The 26,356-nt window shown below is 36.7% G+C and overlaps 1 protein-coding gene across 1 annotated transcript in view; it reads left to right on the forward strand.

The window, feature by feature from the left end:
• The first annotated feature begins 1,314 nt into the window (after positions 1-1,314).
• Positions 1,315-26,356, forward strand: part of LOC140144471 (E3 ubiquitin-protein ligase rnf213-alpha-like) — a 70,593-nt gene continuing 45,551 nt past the window's right edge. Inside the window, exons 1-7 of the mRNA XM_072166282.1 lie at positions 1,315-1,527; positions 2,899-2,960; positions 3,707-4,004; positions 7,559-7,654; positions 11,312-11,425; positions 11,764-11,950; positions 25,495-25,809. Coding sequence (XP_072022383.1) covers positions 1,315-1,527; positions 2,899-2,960; positions 3,707-4,004; positions 7,559-7,654; positions 11,312-11,425; positions 11,764-11,950; positions 25,495-25,809 — 1,285 coding nt within the window. The remainder of the gene's footprint in view (positions 1,528-2,898; positions 2,961-3,706; positions 4,005-7,558; positions 7,655-11,311; positions 11,426-11,763; positions 11,951-25,494; positions 25,810-26,356) is intronic.

Genomic DNA, 26,356 nt, shown 5'->3' on the forward strand with positions numbered 1-26,356 from the left:
AGAAGAAAGAACCTGTAAGAAAAAGACACAGCCGTGACTAACGTCACGGCTGTGTAAAAAGAGCCGACTGTTTCGCAGCTATTAAAGCAGCTTCAGGGCCCTGAGTTTGAAAGCTGATCTCTAGGTGTGCATTTAGGTAGTCTCAAAACCAGAGGTCAAATGTCACGTACTACAAACCAATAGAATAAGCACCTGTATGCGCAGTGTGAACACAATTGCCTTGTATTGGGCGTTATACCTATTTCTACAAAATTAATGCTACTATACAGACCGCAAAAGAATTAAGGTACTGGTTATTGTCACCCCTGTATATCCTAAACAAAGACATACGTCATAATTAGAACCAGAAGCTGCATCTTCAGCTCGGCTTTAATACCTCATTCGTTGAAATTGGTAAGTTAATAAAGGGAGGGTGATCCAAAAATTACCAAAAAAAAACAGAAACAAAAATGAATAATTTGATACAGAAAATCTATGTAAAAAATAGCAAAAAAAATATGTGTGAATATTCGTGTGTTAGCTGTTGGTATTGTCTAGATCTAGAAATGAGCATTATATTAATATTAATATAAATGACCAAACAACTGTGACCGGTACACATGGGCGTCAATCCCGATGCCCTCCCCCACTCACACAAACACACACATTTTAAGCTAGGTTGGCGCTTATGATGGTAAAAAAACTATTACTCTTTTAAGAAGGTTTAATATGCGTCATTATATGACGTCTTACTATTAGCGTGTGTAGTGTAAGGACCCCTGATTTTTGCAGCGTATGTTTATTAAGGGGCTGTGCAATAATTATGAGCCCTGGGGGAAGGTAAAATTGGGGGAGGGGGCAAGAAATTTTTGGCAAGCCGAGAGGGGGGGGAGGAACTGATTTTTGGCACACATTCTTGGGGCGCCCTTTAAATAAAACGCTATAAAAAGGCTTAGGAAAACCGTACAAAAACGCGTAAATATGCAAATTTTCCTGCTCGCTGTGCTCGCAACATTGCGATCCCGAAAATTTGGCATGTGCAAGGGGGGGGGGGGGCAAGAGATTTTTGGCGGGGCGGGGTAAAGGGGGGGGGGGCAAGCGATATTTGGCGGGTAGAGAGGGGGGCCAAGCGATTTTGGCGAGCCGTTTGAGCCGGGGGGGGCTCGTAATTATTGCACAGCCCTAAAGTACATTACAATCTTGTGAGAGCGTCCTTCTGAGGAAATATAATAGTGCTTTATTTGAAGCTCATTATTCGTGTCAATATACGTGTGTACAACGTACCTTTTTACCTTCCACTGTAGACACTCCACGAATAGCAGTGGGACACTCGCCATGCAAAATGTTGTACGATACGTAGATAGTCTTAATCCTGCAGACCCATTGCTCCAGCGTTCACTCATGTGGACACAGTTGATAACATTAGACAAATGGTCAGAGAGATTAGACGTCATACTGGGCGGAATTTGCTCGACAGAGTTGGTGATCTGTATACTCCACGCAATTGTGAACAATCATACAAGGCTAGTTCAGAGTTCTACCATACAGGTAATACCTCTCATACAATAATGATAATTCGTTGTTTTTTAAATATCATATAAAAACTTTAAGAACAACACCCGATTGTGACATTTTCAAGCGGTATCACCCCTGGGGGATTGATCATTCATTTATGGTTTATTATAAAGACACGGTAGCAGCTAAAAGCTGAATTGATGTGAAATTTACAATCAGTAAAAACAACAACAGTAAAAAGCATGACATATATTTAAATATCAAAAATATCACATAAAGCACACATATTAAACCAAGGGTCGAGACCTCCTCCTGCAATGAGATCCAACGGAAAGAGAAGACCGCAGCAAGAAGTGGAAAATAGCGGAAAGGAAAGGAGGTGGTCTCACCCCAAGGATAAAAATATTCAAATAGTAGTGACCAATAAATATGATAAGTAAAAGGATAAAGGGGAGGGGATATGCTCCCATAGACATTGTAAAATGCCAAATCTTACTATAATTCACCGGAATATGTCTGTCACAATGTGTGTCTGTGCAGCTTGGTATGAGAAAGAACTAGTTAATATTTTAAAGGTCAAAGTCAACGACGGGGTCAAGTCCAATTGAAGTCAAATTCCAAACACGCTAAATGGCAAATTTAGCCATGCCATTGTGTTGACCTTGAAACAAAATTTCCACGGTGACCTTTTCGTCAGACCTACGGGCTAAGACGTCATAAGTCAAAAAAGGTAAAAATTTCAAATTGCTCCTATGGAGCTCAAACTTGGTGGGCGGGTACAACTTTGGCCAAGGAAGATCAGGTTAATGTTCGTTAGGTCATCTGAGGTCAAAGGTCAGGTCAAATTGCAAATTGAGGGCGAAAGTCAGGTCAAATTGCAAAAAGCTAAAATTGAGCTCAGCTGTGAGGAAAGTGATCACAGCAAAAGGACACACCCTGATTTCGATATCTGTAAAAGCCAATAAACATGACAGCCGAGAACCACGAAATACGGGTAACCGCCTGGTAAACTTATAATTTAAGCCATTTGGTCCACCTTTTTATACTATTATTGCTTTCAATTAAAAGTGTAGGGTGTCCAAAACGAGTACTTTTTCTATGAGTGACATTTTATCTTACCATGTTTCCAATCGTGGCGCATGACGCATAATGGTGTTTTGACACAATCTTCTATTTCTAAAATCACATGCAGAACATGTACAAAAATAACCATAGGCCTCTATGAAACGTCCACTTGCTCATTTTCACCAGACTGAACTCTATTTGCCAAATTTGTCCCGTTAAACAGGGCTGGATACGTTGCTGGTAAATGTGGGGAGTGGTGGTTAGATGGGTCTATGAAAGTTTCTTGTTTTGCTAATTGGCCCTTCGATTACCATTAATGTTTTTATTTATAACTAACAGGGGCTTACTAAGTTAACGACATATCTCTATGGCCGTCTGTCTGGTACATTTATTGACAAGTTGTAAGTGGCGAATATTTGCTTCTTTTCTGGTAAAATGTATTTATATACTTATTAATTTAATATTTATCACAAACTGCTGCAAAAGAGTGCTCGATTAACAACGTGAAACACAGTGTTGCGAGTCCAATTATTTATTTATTAATTTATTACTTACTTACTTAAATAATTAATTAATTAAATAATTTATTTATTTATTTATTTATTTATTTATTGATTGATTTATTGATTTATTGATTTATTGATTTATTGATTTATTTATTTATTTATTGATTTATATATTATTTATTTATTTATTTATTTATTTATTATTTATATATTTATTTTCATTTTTTATTGATTGATTGCTTGCTTGAATGTTTGCTTGATTGATTTATTCATTTCGTCCCATATACCATTGACATAATGTTAGTCAGAATTCGTTGCCCAAACTAACGTAGATAAATTAGGTTGCTCATTATTATTATGCCTGGTATCTAAATAATTGCATGAATTTTTTCTTTCAAAATATGTCTTTTGATTTCCCCTCAGTCAATCCGTGGGAAAGATATGACGGTTCAAAATGGTATCGAGACTTTTGGGACACCATGTATTTTACGAATATGTAAACATACGTATTTTAAAATAAGGTTTTAATATTTTAAATTATGTAAACATAGTCATTGAAAGGGATTATAATTATAAGGGATTTTAGACTACGATTCAAAAAATTCATCTCATTAAAAAGCATTTCATATACTTTGTTACAGAAAGGAGACAAACGGCAAGGATATAGCAATCATCACTGGCATGATTACTCAAAAGATAATTGCAATCTCAGAAGGCAAAGCAAAATACTACAAACATGATCTTGTCTTGCTCAGCCTCAGTGTATTTGCAAAGTGCTTTTCTACCTATGCATACAAAGCATCAGACGAAGGTGATGGAAGTTTCTTGCTACAGTTTGAGCGAGCAATTAGAATTGAACTGAATGATTGGCTAGGTGATTATCTCCCACCTGTAATAAGCCAAGATGGAAAGTGCCTCTGCTGTCCTGTCGAGTTGCAGGTAACATTATTAGTACTCACCATAACAGTGACCGGTAGCTAATTTGTTTAATGTGTTGAACCTTCTCCCCCTTTACCCGGATGATTATACGAACGTTTACAAATAAAACAAATTAATGTGATCATTTCATACATTGCATATAGGCTACAAATATTGAATATAATAGAAACATGTGTATTATGTGTTAGTGAATGGTAGGGGGAAGGGGTGAGGTGCGCGTGCATTATTAATACATTATTATTAATGCTTTATAGGCTAGTCAAATTAAGAAAAATAAGGGGTTAACCCACCACTAATTGCAACAGTGCCTAATTTGCATAAATTCAAAGTGGCCGCTTATGCAGGCGTGACATTTTTCATCATAAGGATTAAGAAAAAGTATAGTTTGACCAGTCTACGACATATAGTTCTTGAGTTATAGGCAAAATGGTCAAATGCCAAATGTTTGAGCCCATGGGCGTTTACAATTAAAATATGCTCCAATTTTAATCCAACTGGTCTCAAATTATTCCTTTGGCAAAAATAGTTGCATTGTTGTGAATGTTTTGTTATATAGGCAACACCACAAAACATGGCTCAATCTTCTTTGCCATGTTACCAAGGTAACAAACCTCCTGAGATATGACAAACTATTCTTTTTATTAAATGCTTTTGCAAGCGGAACAATAGACCATTCTAATCAGAAATTTTGACATTTGACCTTTTCCCCTATGAAATAGATAGGCCAAACTATGCTCTTTCTGAATTCTTTATAATATGACGAGAGCAATACACTGGTTTGGGTTTTTTTTAGCAAGATTTGAACAAATTTGAAATTTCACACCCTGCATAAGCGGTCATTTCGGATTAATGCACATTCGGCACTGTTCCACTACTTGGATTTGGAGGGACTTTTGATATGTTTTTGTGCATGTTGTGTGAGCATTTGGGAGATAGACGCATGCGAAATGGATGGTGTTGCAATAAGTGGTGGGTGATGTTTTAAGGTGACTAGAATATTATATAAACCAGACAATTAGTAAGTTTTTTCCCGGGTGTTATGAGCTACCGTCGTAAAAGCATAACCCACGATTTAATATAATTCTAGTTCGACGCACGTCATCCAGCCATCCAGGGCTACGGATTCAACCCGGGCCACGTGCAGGGCCCCATGCACCCAAATACGCGAGCACAATTATTCACATAACATGCTCAATCTGAGGCTATTGACGGACGTGTTAATATTATTCCGTACAGTACGCGTATTGTTATAGAGGGCCATACTACGGGCAGTATGCCTGGGTTCGGAATAGTAACCTCAAATCGTGCACTGTCTAACAATTCAGCAAACACATCAGGACCGTTTACGCAAATCTCTTCAGTGGGACAGATGAGGTTGCCGTGTGACACTCTTAGGTCAAAAGTCAAAATAACGTAGCAGAGTGACGGTCGCTTGCACATTACATTGTCATTTTCGGTCAGATATTCAATTCATTCGGAATGTTTTTTCTACCATAAATAACAGAGCATAGCAACACATTATAATCTTATAAAGACTGACAAGGCTTGAAATGCCTGTTCATATATTTACCCTACCCCTAAACTTAACACTAGCCCTAATCCTAGTTCCCTCACCAATATGTATAGCTAGAGGCAATCCTTCATCCAGCAGCACACACTACGTTATACTTTAGTATGAGATATCGAATCAATTGAAGTGTTTACCTTTAGGCAACACGTACCGAGTACCCTTAATACGAAATAATAACAACCAAAATTATTATGGTCGTAATAATCAAAATATTGATCCCTTATGTTTACGCGACCATGAGAGTGTGGCCTAATGGTAAGGGTACTTGACTTTGATGCATGAGGTCCCGGGATCAATTCCCGGTGTTGGAGATTTGCTGAGATATTGACTAAGCGAAAAATGTCTGAAATTGATTGCCAACCTCGGTAGATTAAATTCAGACTTTCGCTCTCCAGACGGTTCATTTAGAACTGGGTAAATGAATCATGAAGGTACGCCGTTCTTTGGATGGGACGTTAAGCCTCATGATACCTGTACATGTATCTCAAAGCTAGTTTCGAAAAGAGTTGGGTGTTAACCGCTGACTGTTCCCAACCCGCCTCTGTATTCAAACGGACCCCAATGAAAATAAGCTTCAATAGAGGCTTTCTTGGGTTATCGAGGGTTATTGAAACCCGAATAAAAAAATGTTGTTCACATTGTCGTATTTATTACTATGGTCGTAGCCCAAATTTTCAAGTGATCGTATATATGTTGTTTTTTTTTTGTTATACTCGTAAATTTAATTGTATTTTTTATTGCTTTTGATTATACCTAATTTTAATCGTAATTATACGACTATGGTTCAGATAAGAACGATTTTCACTCACTACAGTCGCAATCCAAGCAATGGTCGTTGCATGGGCCAGCCTGGTGGTGTTTTAGAGCGTGTTAGTGTCTGGTGTAGTATAAGATCTGGTGGGGTATTAGAGAGAGTGTGGTCCAGTCGGGTGGTGTTTTAGAGAGAGTGTGTGATGGTTTGATAGGCTATAACAGACAGTGAAAGCTTGGTACGGTATTAGAGAGAGTGTGGGCCAGTCTGGTGGGCTTTTAGAGCGAGTGAGTGTCTGGTGGAGTATAGGAGAGAGTGACAGCCGGTATGGTATTAGAGAGAGTATGGGCCAGCCTGGTGGTGTTTTAGAGCGAGTGAGTATCTGGTGGAGTATAATAGAGAGTGAGGGTCTAGTGGGTATTAGAGAACGTGTGGTCCAGTCTGGTGGTGTTTTAGAGAGAGTACTGGTCTGATAGGTATAAGAGAGAGAGAGTGGAGGCTTGGTAGGGTATTAGAGAGATAGTGCCAGTCTAGTGGTGTTTTAGACCGAGTGAGTATCTGGTGGAGTATTCGAGAGAGTGTGATCCAGTCTGGTGGTGTTTTAGAAAGAGTGATGGTCTGATGGAGTATAAGAGAAAGTGAAGGCTTGGTAGAGTATTAGAGAGAGTATGGGCCAGTCTGGTGTGGTTTAGAGCGAGTGTCTGGTGGAGAGAGTGAAGGCTTGGAAGGGTATTAAAGACAGTTTGTGCCAGTCTGGTGGTGTTTTAGAGCGATTGAGTGTCTGGTAGATTACAAGAGAGAGTGAGTGTCTGGTGGGGCATTTTGGAGAGTGTGGTCCAGTCTGGTGGTGTTTTAGATATGATCTAGTGTGGTATAAGAGAGAGTGAAGGCTTGGTAGGGTATTATGTGTTATGAGCATTACATGTATATCAAATGAAAACTTAAAACAACGGCTTTCACATGGTGCTCAACAAGTTCTCGTTTGTGAATAGAATATAGGGGGTTAGGTGTGGTCACGGGCATAGATATTCGTGTTTGGTAAAATACAACTGTGCCATCTAGTTTTACATTTATGTTTATACTGTTGTGTCAATCTAAGCTTCATTCTACGGCTATTGAAATATAAATGAGTTTATGGATCCAATTACACGTAGAACCTGTTTCTTCCTGACCCCGCAAAAGTAATAGCATGTGATCTAGTTAATATAAATTATTTTGTATTATCTTCTACAGATTTGGAGCCAACTTTTTGAAATTGGTGATCAATTTGTGGGCATCAAGAAATGGAGTGAGCCATTTTCCAACAGACTTGCTGACCGCATAAAGGATGTAAGTTGCTAAGTTTATTATTGCAATATGTTCATATCAATAAAGATATCATGCAGTACGCATTGTAAATTTTCATAGCCCAGCCGGATTTCGGCTGGACTCTTATTACCAAACTTGAGCAAAAGCTCCACTACTAAATTACTACAGCCTTTACTAAATTTATTAAATGGTAAAGTAATAAGGTTACCTTTTTACATTGGTTATAGCCTGGGCTTATAGGGTGTACACAGACATACAATATTTTGCAAGAACATTTTTCAAATGTTGTTGTAGTGTTTTTTCCATATAAAACGATTTATGACCTTTATATAACCCGACATTTAAATTTCATTAAAATGTTTTTACCATAACTAAAACGTGTTATTACATCATTTAAGAAATGTTGTCAGAATGGTATTGCAAAATTGTTGCTGGCAAACATTTTTTGCAAAATATTATGTAAACACTTAAATTAAAATAAAATTGTGTCAAAATGTTTGCATGAAGTTTTCCATTAATGTTTTCTGAATGTTCGTACAGGAAGTTTTAGGTCTTTTGCATTGTCAAGAAATATGGTGAATGCAAGAACGAAATATCTTGAAAGTCTGGTCAATGTCATCAAGGACGTCAACCGATAGATTGTCAGATTGTCATGAAATTTGTCGGATATGATCACAATGATCCAAAATGTTCAATGTCATTTCAAGGTCAATTGAGGTCAAATATAAAGTATAGATTGTCGGATAAAATTGTGCCAAAATGTTTGCATGAAGTTTTCCAAAAATGTTTTCTGAATGTTCACAGGAAGTTTTAGGTCTGTTGAATTGTCAAGAAATATGGTGAATGCAAGAACGAAATATTTTTGAAAGTCTGGTCAAGGTCATCAAGGACGTCAACCGATAGCTTGTCAGATTGCCATGAAACTTGTTGGATATGATCACAATGATCCAAAATGTTTAATGTCATTTCAAGGTCATCTGAGGTCAAATATAAAGTATAGATTCTCGGATTGTCATCAGATTTGGTGGATATGAAAAAACAATCACTATTATGCAAAACGACAATAATAATTGCATATTGTGAGAATCGACGCAAGCAACACCGTTGAAAACACCTACCAATAAGTAATTACACCCCTTAATAAATGGCCATTGTTCTAAAACGGTTGATTGTTTGCCAGATTTGGGATATGCATTCGAAGCAGAATTTCTGCGCAATATGACACCTCATTTGTTGCAATGTTCACAATATTGATGTCGTAGCGTACATTTTAATGAATGTAACCCAAGATTTAAAAGTTGCAGCAAATTCTTATTGCCTTGTATTCAGTAGGCCTATCCATTAAACGAAATTGGCTCTAATTTAATTATTGTTCTTGTTTCGTAAACATTTGAAGGTCAAAACATGAGAAAATCAAAATATTCTGGGATCAAAAATAGTTACAAGAAATGGAAGACTAAGGGTTACATCTGAACAAATTTTATCTTTCCCCAGAGTAGGCCAGTGCACATAAACGTTGAAAAAAAAAGTTGGTTAGAGCGTCGTGCCGGTTATACGAAGGTCGCCGGTTCGAATCCGGCCGGATGCACTGGTTTTTTTTTCAACGTTTATGTGCACTGGTCTACTCTGGGGAAAGATAAAATTTGTTCATCATATTAACCCAGAGAACTAAGTAGAATAATTTTCAAGGGTTACATCTGTTGGCAACAACTCCCAATCAGGAAATTGTAGGCTATTTTGTTGATTATCACAAATGCAAGAAACAAGAAAGGATAATCCAATGCAAATGAGAGCAGAACAGATTTCCTTCAATGGTTACTGGATACCGATCAATAGAAATTCAGAAATTATCAGTAGGTGCTTATTTTAACTCGAGACGGTAGTTACGTGAAACGGTGATTTTCACAAAAACACAAATAGGTCGTTATGTGAAACGGTGATTTTTTTTAATCGGAAGATACGCGGAACCATGACACGTGTAAACCGTTATGAAAAACTGATATACTAATTTATTACATTATCTCAATAATTCAGCAATATGCACAGCCAGGATTTGGTAATTTTGAAGAGTGTCTCGTACTTACTCTGCCAAAATCAGTTTGACACTAAAAAGTTATAATAGTGGGTGTTCCCGGGGGTTGGGAGGTACCACATAGGGAGAAAGGGGAAACAATAGCAATAGACCAGGATTAGCTTTTGGCGGGAAAATGTCATCGAAATGTACACAGGGTCAGATTTCAACATTGCTCAAATTGCGTTACAAACCGTAACATTCCAATGTATTCCTCTAGCCCTAAGGATTGAGAAAATGCATAGTTTAACATAATCTAGGACGTACAGTTCTTGAGTTATTACCAAAAATGTCAAAGGTCACGTTTTTATTGGATCGAAGAGAGTAAGAAACATCAAAGTGCTCCGATTTGTCAAAATGTTCGTTTTCATACAAGAATTCAAATAAAGATAGGATTGCACAATCTAGGATGTTTCGTTACCTAGATAACACAGCAAAAGAGGTTAGTATGACATCGACCTATTTTTGATTCGTAGTTAACGAAACATCCTAGATTGTGCAATATAAAAACGTAATCTTTATCTTTTTCGTAATAACTCAAGAACGGTACGTTATAGATAGGTCAAACTATACATCTGTTGAATCCTTTCGACCAGAGGAATACACTGGTGTGGTTTTTGACACACATTGAAAATTTAAATTTGAACTTGTATAATGTTCGATGACCTTTTCCCGCGAAAAGCTACTCCGTTGAAATTGCTATCATACAAAACACCTATAAATATGGCAAGCGATATTTTCCAAGCGAACAAATTGAAACCCTTTGATCAAAATCGAGTATTTTGGATTTTCCCCTGTATAACCTTTATGCATATAACTCAAGAACTGTGCATCGAAGAAACGTCAAACCATACTTTTTTTGCTAAATCCTATTAATGAGGGGAATACTATTAGATTTAAAAAAAAATCCATATTCACGCAATTTTTAAATTTATGCCCTGCATTAGAGGCCATTATTGTTTTATGCAAATTAGCATTTGAAGACCTGAGCGCATATGGTCACGTGAGGGGTCAAGAGGGGTCAAGAATGAAAATAATGTCTAATGTCGTCAAGAGACATGTCAAAACAACGATTACGAAAATATATAATTCATCATACATTTTGAGCTCGGTTAATGAGTATTAAAGATGGTCACTTCCGGTTAAAGGTCAGCTGAGGTCAAATTTTAAAACAACCTTCAAATTCAATAAACAAGGAGTCAAATTGCTCGTATTTGCACACAGATAACCAGTATGTTTAAGTATTTCCAACATCTGCATATGTAAGTCAAAAAAATGATAAATCGATCAATATCGATCAATATTACAGATATTTACTTGGTTGATATACAAAATGATTCCTCTTGCCTATACCTGAGAAGTATCAATATTATGCCTTTTTTGGATTCCAAATTATCTTATTTAAAAATTTTAAACGATCAAATCTCAAAATGCAAAATATGGACGTACTGTCTTCTTGCGCTCAGGTGTTCATTTTTTGGATATGTGGTTCAGGTGGTGCTTAGAGACAAGCAAAAACATCGGTGTTCCAATTTTGTCCAAGTGTACCCATTATTTTACTGAAATAATTATACCGTTTTGTTGATCTCATCTTAAAACTTTTGCAGTTACAAAGAGATCATATGATACAGATATTTTACATGGACACAGACAAATACCACCATGAACTTGGGAAGACAATTAGTGAAAGCTTATTCAGTTGCATCACGACAATGTTACAGGTAACATATTTGACATTTCAGTTATACAATTTAATGGGGTATTGTTGATTTTGTAAATGATATGTGCCAATAATTGTCACTATTTTGAGCCAAATTGCTAAATCAATCAAAGTATTATGGTCTGGCCGGAATTTCGACATTTATAATGACGATGATGATGATAATGATAATGATGATGAGGATATGATGATGATGATGATGATGATATTTTTATTTTTATTTATTTTTATTTATTTTTATTTATTTTTTTATTTATTTATTTATTTATTTATTTATTTATTTATTTATTTATTTATTTATTTATTTATTTATTTATTTATTTATTTATTTATTATCAGGAAGATGAAAAGCCACTTCTTTCGTGGTTCCAGTCGTTAATTTCTGAAAAGCAATCTATCAGAGAAAAAACTGGTTCGATACTGTCACAACTGTTGGTACGTAAGTGGCCGCTTGCTGCCAATCCTACAGCTGTTCTGCGTCATGTCTTGGAGTGGACAAGAATAAGGAACTTCCTGGAGTTTAGAGGTATGTTCAAAAAAGGAACATTTTAATTTAAATTAGAAAAAAAGAACGTTAAAATTCTACTTACAACTTACGTTAATCTTACTAAGATATAGGACTGGGGTGATAGAAGTATTGGGAGGTGATGTTTATATATACAAATTATACCATGCACTAAAACGCACCTTTATAATATTTTATTCTGATATGACATGTGATAACTCATGTATAAATATGTGTTTTTCGTAATCATATTCAGCTAGCAATCGATAAGAGAATATCGCGCAATTATGTTCGTATTTTTATTATGAATTTATGATTTACAAGATATACTGAGCATAATCAAGATAATGGTTCACTTTGAAGGATCGTAACATACGTGTGTCGTGGCGTAGGTCACTCTTATCTTGGCCACTTAAAGGTCCGTAACCCGATCGACTCCAATAATTTAGCATCAGAAATTTTGTTTTATTTAAAATGCGTCAAATTTCACCGATGCAAGTATTTTGATTTAAGTTTTTGCAATTATATTATGTAAAAGAGACTGAAAAAGGAATACTCCCATTTTATTTGTTCAACATGTCCAAATAAAAACTAGATAATCTTCCATTTGCGATTTTGGGTTTGTTCCCCACATACAATAAGTTTACAATAAATTCAGTGATAAAGTAAATTAGGCAACAAATCAACTTCCTCGTTGTTTAGGTGATTTTAAAAATGAAGTTTTGTCACAATTTGACTCGCAAAAGTACGGTGAAGCACTGTTCGACACACTGCTGAATTCGTAATACTTGTCATGACATGCTGCAGTTAGTGAACCACGACAATAAAATTATATTTTTGTTGTGATTTTTCTTTGCTATGATAGGGACAGAAGATCATTGATAACCCAGCAAACACAACAATGTTTAGTATAATAGTGTTATAAGCCCGTTTTGGTTTAGGTGAACACTTTTTATAAACAGTAACGTGTTACAGAAACGTTTTTGAAATGAAAAATAAAACACTACAACAACATTTGAAAATGGCATCAAAATGTTTTCAATTCAATTTTTAACCTTTTTAGGTAGCCTTAGGCTATGTCGGAATGTTTTGCAGCAAGTATTCACATATATTTTTGAGTGTTATTGAAACTTTCCATAGCCTTACATAACACGGCATTTAACATTTTCTGTAAAACGTGTTGTGTTTGCTGGAAAAATGGTTTTAAATCAAAAGTAGTCCAACCCATCCCAAAATCGTTAAGTTTAATTGTTATTCAAATAGCTTCCGTATTTAAAAGCGTATTTCGAGGTTCAAAGCCTCCAATATTTGTGATTGTAAGCAACCCCAACCACTAGTAAACTTGCACTTACTACTTCACGTCATTAGATCATAAGAAGTGCACCTCAAGCGAACATTTTAAATTCCAGTGATTAACCATTTGCATAATATTTGGAATGGTTTTACCAAGAAAATATTTAATGATTTAATCGTATTAAGTAATAAATTAATTAATGTCATGCAAGGTCAAAGGTCATCAGACAGAGGTCAACCAATGTCAAAGGCAGTGAGAATCGACAAATTTTCACAGAGAAATTTACGTAATTTTGAGGGTTTGGGGTTCAAAGGTGGGATGGGGGGCATGACAAATATTGAGGGAAGACTTAACTCGGTCCACTAGTTTGCGGTGCAATAACCGCTCTTGTTTGGTTACGTGCGCCTAGTTGCACCCAACATTGTTTGTGGGGACGGGGCGATTTGGGGTGTTAGGAAAAGGTTTAGGTCTGACACTTGTTTTCCAATTTAAAATAACGTTGTCTACCTAAACAGAGCAAATCGAAATGCCAGGGTTAATTTGGACTGCATACCAGGAGGATGGATGAAAAATTACAGTGTGTTGTCTCAGTCGATACCCTACTTTTATATGTAATGTTAATAATGAAAAAAAAAATGGAAAACTCCTACACTTTTTTTTTTTTAAACAGAAATTCAGTGATGGGAGATATTAACATAGTTTAATAAAAAACTGAAAAACCCAGAACTATCAGGAATTGGCCCGGATATTTTGAATATGAGGCAGATGACCTATTAACTGAGCAATTAAGTAACATTCCGAAGTATTTTGGGATACTAAAGCTATTCCAAAGGAAGTAAAAGTGTTTAAACTAATCCGCTGCTTAAAAATTGGCTTATTGGCTATAGACGAATCCAGCGAGCCAATTCATGGTCAAGATTTGGTCGGCCATTAATGGGTCCCCGCAGCACCAAACTGGTGTTGTGACAGCCCAATTGGGTGGATTAAAGCCGCTTAAAATTCGATGTTATATTCTTTTGTGTTGTATACTGTTATCATTCTTTTGTGTGCGTGCATCACGGGTGATAGAATGCAGTTTAAAATACCCCCAAGACCGCATCTTTTTACATTTTAGGTGAGATGGAGCCGACGGAGTCCCAGCTATGGCTGCCATTGAGGTGTGGGAATGCGTGAAATAGTGATTCTCTTATTATTCGCCATCGAAGTGGTGTAATAATCGGATTAACTACCATAGCAATAGACGAATACAATTTTTGAATAGATCGCCCTGCACTACAAGCAGGTCGCGCTCTATGCATATTATATTAGTTTAGAAGTGACGTAATAATCGGATTAACTGCCATAGCAATAGATGAATCCTTGATTTATTTTACTCCATGCTTGAATCCGTCACTAATGTGTGTTTCCCAATTAAAGGGAAAAAGGCTCATTGTAAATGATGATAAGCCCTGGATTACAACTCATATTAAAAATCTCGTCAAAAACCTTTTGAATCTGATATACATGAGTGGCGTACATTAGAAAATGCTGTTAAATTGGAGATAATTAAAACCAAAAAATCTTATCATGAGACTGACCCTCGTAAGTGGCATCAACAGATATCCATATCCCTCAGGCATATGAGCACTGTGCATGTAAAGCAAACGCTGTAAATAACATGTTTGCTAATAAGGGGGGGGGGCACTCCCATATATTGACATACGTCATGTGCCCATGAAGCATGAAAGCAAAATAAATGAGTCTATTTTGTACTGTAAAATTGGGTAAAAAAGCTATCTTTGATTGTCAATTTTATATTGCCAACACCGAATGACCCCTAGTTTCGTACGCTGGTGGGCACTTTCATATTCGAGTGCCACCCCCGGGGGGTGTCAGTTCAAATTGAGACACTTGATAGGCAAAAGCTCAAGGCATTTTTACCTGCTAAAACAGAAATATGCCAATTATATCCATGGGAGGTTTACTACTTCGCGTGCAGGTTTATATAAACCTGCACGCTAAACAATACATTATCTAAAACCCACACGCTAAACAACAGATTTTAGATAATACTTGCACGCTCAAATACTAGAAATACTACTTTCACATTACTATATAACTTATATAACTATGTTCGATATATATACCACCAAAAAAGTACGAATATACATTCCGTGGTGTTAAAATAGTTATAGTGTATGGTATTTTTTCATGCGCACTTTGTAAATCATAGGTTACAAACTGTTCTATTTTGCAACTATCATTGCCATAAATTATGATTAATGAACTCAAATAAATCAAACATCAAATGAGAATAATCGAGCTTCTATTAATTAAAAATTAAATTGTGGAACTATAAAGTCCAGTTGATATTGATATTAAAGACCTCGCGTCGAGGTTTTGCCAAGTTTTAAAAATAACGGATACTTAATGAAATAACGGTTAGTTCATGAAAAAGAAGAAGTGAAATTTAGCAAAACGCGACGAGGTTTATTTACCCGTAAGAGAGCTCTATTGTTCCGCTATATTGTATCCGCTATTGTATCCACTATTGTATTCTATTCATAAAAGCTACTGCAGGAATCGCGGCAATCCCTGATATCGCTGGTGTCTACCGCCGGCGTTTCGTATTTATTAACATTCAAAATGATCCGATACTCTTACATTTATAGACTTATTCCCGCTTTTTATATAATATACAGAAATTGCAATTATGAAAACTACAAACTTTGAAAGTGAAAATATATTACCATCGAAAATATATCATACTTAAATTCTATAGAATCTATAGAGGCATTGCATGTGACGTATCATCCCGTAAATATGGCAGACTACTCAAATGCATTCAACAAAAGCATGATTGCAATCTACCGTGACAGTTCGTGTCACACACATGCACTACGATCAAATAGGTTGATGACAACATTTGATTGAATGGACTGTACTCCGCCATAACTACGGTGAAGGACACCGGTTCAAATTCTTTGTTTGGAGCCAATCAATAATTTCATGCAGGGCCCATTTATTTTCTAATTTTTTGTAATCGCGCCCAAAAATCCCCGCAAATATCTTACACACGGTTTTATTGATTCATTTTGGGCATTTCAAAAGTTAGAAGTCGTCAAAAATGGCAACATCCATTGCTGGCAATGGTTGAGTAAACATTGTCTAAACACTAGATAAAAAGACAGCTTTGTACTACAGAGAAGATGTGAGGAAAAGGAGATAGATCCAGCTATCCTGAAACAAAATATGTGTGCTGAGCTATCCTCAAACAAAATATGTGTGCTGCCGCTCATTCAAAAGTAATCACGCTATTCAGGTTTAACAATAAAATACAATAAAGGGGTTCGAACCCATGATGGGTGTGATACACAACTTGCTGCTTAATAGTTTTAGGGAAAGGTCAGTGTCTGTATATTATCATACTATGTATACCATGCATGCAGACCCTAACATCCAGTTATATTTCAAATAAAATATGACCGAAGTTCCATGGCAAATTATAATTTCTGACGCTTGTTGACTCTTTCAAACTCTACTATTTATGATACAGACTATTTTCAATTATCAAAATATCTTTATTAGGTTTGCAGGAAATGAAAGGAAAATACATGCAACAATAAAATAAACATGATCAACAATCATCCCTTTTCTAACAAAATCCTAAAACACTCTCCCTAAATAATTATAATTCGAAATAATAACACCTATTCATTTATTCATTATAAACCTCTCGCAAACTGGAATGTGTTTAACTTAATCATGTTAATCGGGAAGTGACCTCTTGAAATGATATCATCACACTGATCAGAATGATCTTTATGTTATTACACAAAATGTTCAACATAAAGTGAACGATGTTATAACTTGGAGGGCTAACAAACCAACACCGCCAAATTCGACTGACGTGTGTACAACGTGAGAAGCTATGAGGAAATGGAACATTCGTTGTCTGATAATGCGTGTGTTTATGGTTCGGATGGCGCAGACAGGGTCTAATTCTGCATAAAACCGGGCAACGTTATTTCTATAGATCTGCTGCGCATTCAAATTGCATTGTATTGCATCGTAATTTCATTTGTGTCTATGCTAATTATGCTTACACAACATGAACTCACGTGTTTTCAAGCAAATTCGCCGATAATAGGTGATCAAAAGCGATCGGAATGTTACAAAAGTACAGATCGCATTCAGCTTACTTCATATGAGATGATCTTTGGAAAAATACGGCATAATTTGTCTTGGTGTTTGCGGAATGCCATGCAGTAAAATATTAATACGTTGCGGCAATTCATGATTGGCAACTAACAATCGGCGTGTCCTTCGTATCCTCCACTGTCAATTTCTTATCCACTCACTAATCCTCACAAAAGCTTTGTGTTGTTTACGTAATGTGTGGAGGCAAATTGCAATAAGTACAATGAAATAATGAGTAGGGCGGGCTCCGAGGCGGGTTTCTTCTTCATCTTACGTAACAGTATTGTTCTCCAAAAAACCCGGAAGCTTGTCGTTTGGAGCTCTAGCTGAAATACAGCAAGATAATGTAAGATAGTAAATGTAAACCTGTATTTTAGCTAGAGTATGGGTTTATTGAATGCATTCTATATATAGTCATCAATATGTCGTTTCCAGTCCCTGGTGAACTATAGGGTTCAGCTATTATCTTTCTAAATAACTCTTTTACCCCATGCAGCTGATTGGGGTGGTTACGGGTCGTTTAAAAATCACTAACCGCGAAATGAGGATATCGAACATAGGCCCCCGCAGGGCTACAAAAAACTGCTAACCGCGAAATATGGATATCCAACTAGTTTGCCCCTCGAAGCTTCAAAAACCACTCATCGCGTAATATGGATATCCAACTTATTTGCCCCCGCAGGGCTACAAAGAACCATTAACCGCGAAATATGGATATCCAACTACTTCGCCTCGCATGTCTACAAAGAACCGCTTACCGCGCAATATCTTTTTACCTCAAAAAAAGAATTAATATCTAACAAAACACGTTTCAAAACGTAAAAAGGGGCCAAGTTTAAAAAATCTTTCCTGTGTGACTTTTCACCCTTTTTTAAACTTGGTCCCATTTATGAAAGTTTCTAAAGACCCATACGAAGTCATCTTTAGGCTACTTGTTTGTTTTCTTAGTTGTCGGTGTTCATTTTGTAGAGTAAATTAATTAATGTTCGTGCTTGATTGAAGTTTTTCCGTAAAGACGTTATAATGTATTTAAGCAAAAGTAGCAAATACTCACTTTGTTAAATTCTTCATCGTCTTGTGCGATCCTGCGCCTTATGTACAGATGTAGGGCCTATAATATGTAACAGGTTGACAGACAGTCAATTTGCTAAGTATATATAATACTCTACTACTCTCTATGAACACGCAATATAATGAAACATAAACCTTCAAATGTTTTTGATAATACATAGCCTACGTCATATTGCACCGCTTTCGAACAGTCTTAAACCTAATTGTTGCATGTAGAAATTAGGACTCATTCTTCATGTTATTACGGTACCACTTTACTGAATGGGACCAAGTTTAAAAAAGGGTGAAAAGCCACACAGGAATGATTTTTAAAACTTGGCCCCTTTTTACGTTTTGAAACGTGTTTTGTTAGATATAAGTTTTTTCTCTCCTCTCCATTCACCATAGTACTACATGTAGTGGGACGTCAAAATCGATTGTTTCTAGGTCAACTGCTTCAGTGCTCGCTGTGTTCGGAACCACGATATTAAATGATCACAACATAAAGTCAATTGGCTACAAACCATGCGTGAATAAGTTACTAAAGTATGACGTATGGCGCAATCGATACCATTGATAGCTAACTTCTACAGTGATTGATTTTCTTGACCAGTTACTAGTAAATGCTACCTGGTCAATGACCTGACGGTGTTTTTAAAATTTAAGATATTTTACTTAATATTCAAACTAATATAATGAATGCAACAAATAATATTGCCTATTGTTTTAATACACTCAAATTATGTGACGGATAATGACGTACTCGTGCAAATGCATTCGTCAAGATAATCGCACTTGCCATGGAGTTATTGCATTTAGCTCTCGAGCCTATCAGCTCTCGAGCTAAATGTGCAATAACTCCACGCGGCGCGTGCGATTATCTTGACTAATGCATTGCACTCAGTTCATTATCCTTATCATAAAGACTCGAATGCGTGCACACTTTTTTTTTTTTTTTTTTTTTCAATTTAAAAATAACGCTGCCTACCTTAATAAGTAACGGAGTAAAGCGACTTGTTAGGACTAATAATTCAGACTGAAGACTACATACAAGGGTGGATGAAATTACAGTATGTTAGCTCAGATGAAACTCGTGATCTTATTATGTAAATATTCATGAATAAAACCTACTACAAGTTTTCATTTAAACAGAATGTGAGATATTAATCAATTTAACATAATTTTAAACAGAAAGCAGAAAAAACACCAACTAGACTTAGCTGTGGTCTAAGACCACGAACACAGCCGTGTTGTGACCCCTTAATGACCTTTGACCCTAAAATATATGAAAACCCCATAGACATTGGCTAATGTCAATGTATGTGTGCACGTGGCATCACTTTGCCATGTTATTTGTGGCAGAAGGGGCATTTTGAAGGTTTTTTGTCTCAGACCGGAAGTGACACCTTAATGACCTTTTACCCCAAATAAAAAAAATACCACGTATACACTGAGTAACATCAATTCATGTGTGAATGAACCGTCTCTGTGCTATATTTTTCTTGGCTGATAAAGTTTTTTCGTTTTATACCGGAAGTGACCCCTTAATGACCTTTGACCCCAAATATGTGTACACCCCATTGACACTGGGTAATAACAATGCATGTGTGCAAGTGGCATCACTGTCCTACGTAATTTGTGGGAGAAGATGTATTTTAAAGGTATTTCGTTTTATACCGGAAATTACCCCTTAATGACCTTTGACCCCAAATAAAAAAATACCATATATACATTGGGTAGGCATAATTCCTGTGTGAACATACCATCACTCTCCTATATTTTTCTTAGCTAATAGAAATTTTTTCAGAAATTTCGTTTTATACCGAAGTGACCCCTTAATGACCTTTGACCCCAAATCTGTGTACACCCCATAGACACTGGGTAATAACAATGCATGTGTGCAAGTGGCGTCTCTGTCCTACATAATTTGTGGAAGAAGATGCATTTTAAAGGTATTTCTTTTATACCGGAAGTAACCCCTTAATGAGCTTTGACCCCAAATAAAAAAAATACCACATATACATTGGGTGACTGCAGATCATATGTGAACATACCGTTACTGTCCCATGTTTTACTTAGCTAATAAAAAAAATTTGAAGGTTTTTCGTTTTATACCGGAAGTGACCCCTTAATGCCCTTTGACCCCAAATCTGTGTACACCTTATAGTCACTGGGTAATTACAATGCATGTGTGCAAGTGGCGTCTCTGTCCTACGTAATTTTGACCCCTGTGACCCCTGCGTGACCTTTGACCCAACAAGTTTCATGTGACATGGAGGGGCACGGTCAAGGAGCATGGTGACCAAGGTAGGTCAAAAGCGATGTAAGCATGTGAGTGCGAGAGCAAATGTAATGGTTGACAGAAGAAAGAAAGAAGAAAGAAAGAAAGAAAGAAAGAACTAGATCTGGCTACAGATCTGGACCTAGCCGGGGCCGGAAATGCCAGTCTTAAAGTTTGACCTTTGACCGGCTATTATGGACATCTCACACCATTACTGGTGCATCACTGTAGCATGTAGGGGCTTTATCCGTCTTCCATAGGCTGAGCTACAGCTACTTTTCCGTAATTGTAAACATTTTTTTTAAATTTGACGTTTGACCTCCTTAAGGACCTTTGACCCCAATATAAAAAAAACCTCATATACACCGAGAAAATGCATTGTTACAGTTTAAATTTTAAAAATCTACTATGCTTAGTTATGGAGATAAAAATTCTTGAAGTTATTTAGCTTCAAACCGGAAATGACGTCTAAATGACCTTTGACCAAAATAATAAAAATACCGTGCATACATCAAGTAACACTAATGCATATATGAAGTTTATGTCACTCTGGTCTGGTTACGTTTTGAGATTAAAAAAAAATGAACATATTTGACGATTTTTGGTTTTTGACCGGAAGTGACCCCTTAATGACCTTTGACCCCAAAACTGTAGACACCCCAAAGACCCTAGTTAGTAGCAATGCATGTGTGCTAATGACAACACTATGCGATGTATTTTGTAAAAACAGTGATTTTTTGAATATTTTCAGCTTTCAGACCGGAAATGACACCTTTAATGACCTTTGACCCCTTATCTGTGAACACCCTATAGACACCGACTAAAGTCAAGTCACATGTCCTAAGCATGTCACCATCACATGTAATTTGTGGAAGAAGAAGCATTTTGAAGATATATGGTTTTATACCGGAAATGACCCCTTAATGACCTTTGACCCCAAATCTGTGAACACCCTATAGACACTGGATATAGCCGATGCATATGTGCAAGTGACGTCATTGTAGGATGTAACATGTAAGAGAAGAAGCATTTTGAAATTTGTTGCCAGAAGAAGAAAGAAGAAGAAAGATCCGATAGCATCACAAGACCTAGCCGGTGTCCCGGCTAGGTAAAGAAAGATAGAACCTGTAAGAAAAAAGACACAGCCGTGAATATGTCATAAAAACAGTGAATTCCTGGTTTAAACACTTTTATTTCCATTGCAATAGCTTGTAATACACAAAAATACTTAGTACTATTACTTAAACCGATTAGCTCAGTTGGTCGTCTGCCTAAGACTAAAACAAATCCGGGATAAACAATTATCACAGAAACGTTTTCCGACCCTTTTAATTAGAGAGAATGCGATTTTCCAAACGTAGACGTAGGACGTACGTTTTTACGTACGTTTTTACGTACCTATGTATTGCAGTGAGGCCACACATGTCCTATAGTCAGTCATCTGGTGATTTGTTTTGCATGAAATTAGCCAGGGGTAGTCGGTGGGTTCAGGGATCAATAAAGGGATCTTAATCCTCTCTACGTCATACATAAATTCGCCCAGTCTCATTTCCCTAATATTAAATTAAAAAAACAAATAACCCACGCCGCTGCTACATACAGAATACTCAAGTCCCGCGCACTAATCCAATGGACCACATGACAGTTCGGTAGCCATATTGAATTTTAAACATATAGGCTATAGGCAACTCCAACATTGATCGGGTATAGATCACTTGACATGTGACGTCATTGCCCGGCAGTATGCGCGCGAATTATGATAATTTCCATTTTTCTTTGCCCTGCAGTGTGTTTACACATCGTAGTTTGCTCAGGGCACGTGCATTTCAAATCGCCCACCATATTTCATATAGTACAAGAAAGCCATTGAACAGTGTAACGGTTTGTTTGAGCCAGGAAAGTTGAAAAAAAAGGAGGAAGAACGGAATTATATCCTTGAGATAATCCCGTAGGTTATCCTGTCGCACCTATTCATAGTCCTTTATTCTCAAGTAGTTACACATCTACTTGAAAGTAGCCTTTGATGTGATGTGCCTTGCCGACTACGGTTGATTAATTTTCACTCCAGAATTGAAACCATATCCAATGTTTCTATAGATAATTCCTTGAAAGTATGACACGTGTGTGTTAAGTACCTGATGTTGCTCTGCAGGGATACCGCACGTGGATACTATAAGAAAGAAATGTAGTTTTGTAAAGATTCCAAAAAAATCCGCCCATTTCTATTAGAGAGATTGCGATTTCCAAACGTAGACATCGGACGTACGTTGATCTATTCAAAACCACTCTCCTGTATCGAAGCGAGGTCACGTATTTAGCTATTTTTGAAGATATTCCACGTGCAAAATCGACGTAGATACATCGTTGAAAATGCACAAAATTTGTCCATTTCACATTATGTTAAAGACAGTCAAAGATAATGAACATACGAAGGAAAGTCTAATTATTGTTATGATCCTTTTTGTTTGTAACAAATCATTATAATAAAGGTACAGCGATGTGTTAAAATTGGACTAAATTTAAACGCAATATTCATACGCAGAGATTGTCTATTGAAATGTGTGTGATACTTTGCGTATAAAAAATGACCTTGCGATTTGACATTTTGGACTCAACGTAGCATTAAAACGTACGTTCCACCATGGTTCCACGTGGAAATTTTCGATTTTACCTCGAGTCTAGGTAAAGGAAACGTAGAGAACGAGTGTTTCTCTACGGATGTTATAGTCAAAATATCATGTGTTTTTTGTACAGCTGAGGGGTGATGCAATAACTTTGTGTATCCCCGAGGTGGTGAAGTATTATAGCGGGGGAGGGCAAAGTTTGGTAAGGTTGGCAGGTCAACGGGGGGGAGGCAAGCATTTTTTTTGCAGGTCGAAAGTTGGGTGGGGGAGGGCAAGGAAATTTTAGCTCAGATATTTTAGGAACATTAGGAACACGTTCAAATATATTTATGCATATATGCACAATTCCTGATCGGCTATTTATTTATTTATTTATTTATTTATTTATTTATTTACACACAAATTCAAAGTATAGACCTCTGTATAATTTATAAACAATATACACTACACATAAAAAATACTACTACAAGGGATTTTCAACATAAGAATCCAAACAATCAAGTACCAACATGCACAGTTTTGTCCTTACATCACTTTTGGGTTTATAACAAAATGTTTTCAAGCCTCTATCGTGATTGGCAGCTGCATAAGACATCTCTTTGATAGCTGATAATGCCCATCTATTCACCAAGTGGCTATTAACTGATGAGCACTGTCATTATGCTAATATGAAATCATTGTTTATCAACAAAGGCGAGGGACTCGTCAGCCGATATGCTCAAACAAACCGCTACACTGTTCAATGGCTTTCTTGTACGATATGAAATATGGTGGGCGATTTGAAATGCACGTGCCATGAGCAAACTACGATGCGTACGCACACTACAGGGCAAAGAACAATGGAAATTGTCAGAATTCGCGCGCATACTGCCGGGCAATGACGTCACATGTCAAGTGGTCTATACCCGATCAATGTTGGAGTTGCCTATAGCCTATATGTTTAAAATTCAATATGGCTACCGAACGAGGCCCACCTGTGCCGAACTGAAATTCCTTTTTTTTTTTAAATTTAATATTAGGGAAATGAGACTGGGCGAATTTATGTATGACTTAGAGAGGATTAAGATCCCTTTATTGATCCCTGACCCCACCGACCACCCCGGGCTGATTTCATGCAAAATAAATCACCAGATGACTGACTATAGGACATAGCGCCACAACACGAGCGTTGGTAAAGTATGTGGCCTCACTGCAATACATAGGTACGTAAAAACGTACGTGTTAACGTACGTAAAAACGTACGTCCTACGTCTACGTTTGGAAAATCGCAATAATGCATTTAACTTACCTTTTCTTTTAAAACATGGGAAATTCCTTTAAATTAAAGAATTGGTTAATTTAAGAATCAAGACCTCTTCGACAATTGGGCTAATTTTTCAACACCATAATTTCACGTTAAAAATGTTGAAAACCTTCCAAATTATTCGAAATGTCTAAATTAGATATTACAAACAATATTAATTTTGTTTTACTTACATTGTTTTTCTACAAAAATATTCTCGCCTCCAGCCAATATCCAGTTTTAGGGTTTCTCTACCGGAAGTCAATTTGTGCCGAAATTCCTTCCCACAATGCAATAAGCGTTTTGCATAACAATAGATACAGTTCAGAGGTTAATCCATCTCCGTTGTTATGCAAAACTCATATTGCATTGTGGGAAGAAATTTCGGCACAATTTGACTTCCGGTAGAGAAACCCTAAATCCGCGCATTGGACACTGAGCCCGGCTCCTCAACTCAACACAAAAGTTGGTAACCATGAGAGTTACCAAATCGTTCAAAGACCCCCTTTGCAATGATTTTTCATTAAATTTATCCCCCTTTTTATGCAAAATCGAGAACAAAATTTGGCCAAAAAAAACCCCTTTTTTGTGGTTTTCAATGACTAGAATTTCAAACACCCTTTTTAATGACACTAAATATTGACATAGAATTGTCAGCATTTGCCAATTAAATACCCCCTATTTTGCTGATATGCTGCTTTAGTGTACTAGCACTAAGGCGCTTCGGTTGGACGCCTCGCTCTACCCGCTCGACTGCTCGCGCAACGCAATCACTAAGTATATGAGGGCCCCAGACTGCGGCTAACACAATACTGATCATTGTATATTTTCTTTCATATCCACATTAAATCTCAGATACGCAAGAACTTATGGAAGCATTTACCAAAGAAGCAAGAGGATATATAGAGGAAGCATACTCATGCCTACAACTAGCGTATGCAGAAATTATCTCAGGTGGAATTACATTGGAAAAGCTCAAGATCGTCACACACAAGAAGTACTTGACACAATTCACAGATCTTTTTAGTCTCTACAAGGTTAAATATTGGCGAGATCTATCTGTAAACCTCAAAGACATTATCAACATAAGGCAGAATGAAGTCGCTGCGTTTGAAGATCATAAGCTTCTAGTCGGCCATCTCCTCATTACCTGTAGAACAACCGAGATAGGTAAGTGTGTGACATAGTATTAATACCTATATAGAGTGGACGTCTTAAGAACAGGTTGAAATCAAATTTATTAAACTATTATTAAAAATCAAACTTACATTAATTTAAGGTAGTCGGAGCGGAAGTGACGTAGCGGCGTTTTACTTTACACTTAAATATTGGCAACTATAAATCTCACCGTTACAAAGAAATGTATAGGTTCAAAAACTAGATGTCCGGGTTTATAGTAATGATTGTACAGTCATGGACAAAAGTTTGGAATATTTTTTTGCATAACCCTTTTTTTAAGTGCAGATTTCTTATCTTCAATGACCCGTCAGCCATGCAAAATGGATCACGGGTGTCTGGCAAGGTCTTACGTACCATTCCATATCACACAATACCTAATGTAGAACAATTGCTTCTTATGCCTGATCAATGAACCATCAGGCATCCTTTTCGAACTTATTATAGCGATATGATTCATTAGGTTATATTGGCTTTTGCATTACGGTGTGAAGAAACCAGCTTTACTTTGTTGCATCTGTCTGTTGATTATGATATTTCT

Source organism: Amphiura filiformis, unplaced genomic scaffold, assembly GCF_039555335.1.
Source record: "Amphiura filiformis unplaced genomic scaffold, Afil_fr2py scaffold_57, whole genome shotgun sequence".
NCBI lineage: Eukaryota > Metazoa > Echinodermata > Ophiuroidea > Amphilepidida > Amphiuridae > Amphiura > Amphiura filiformis.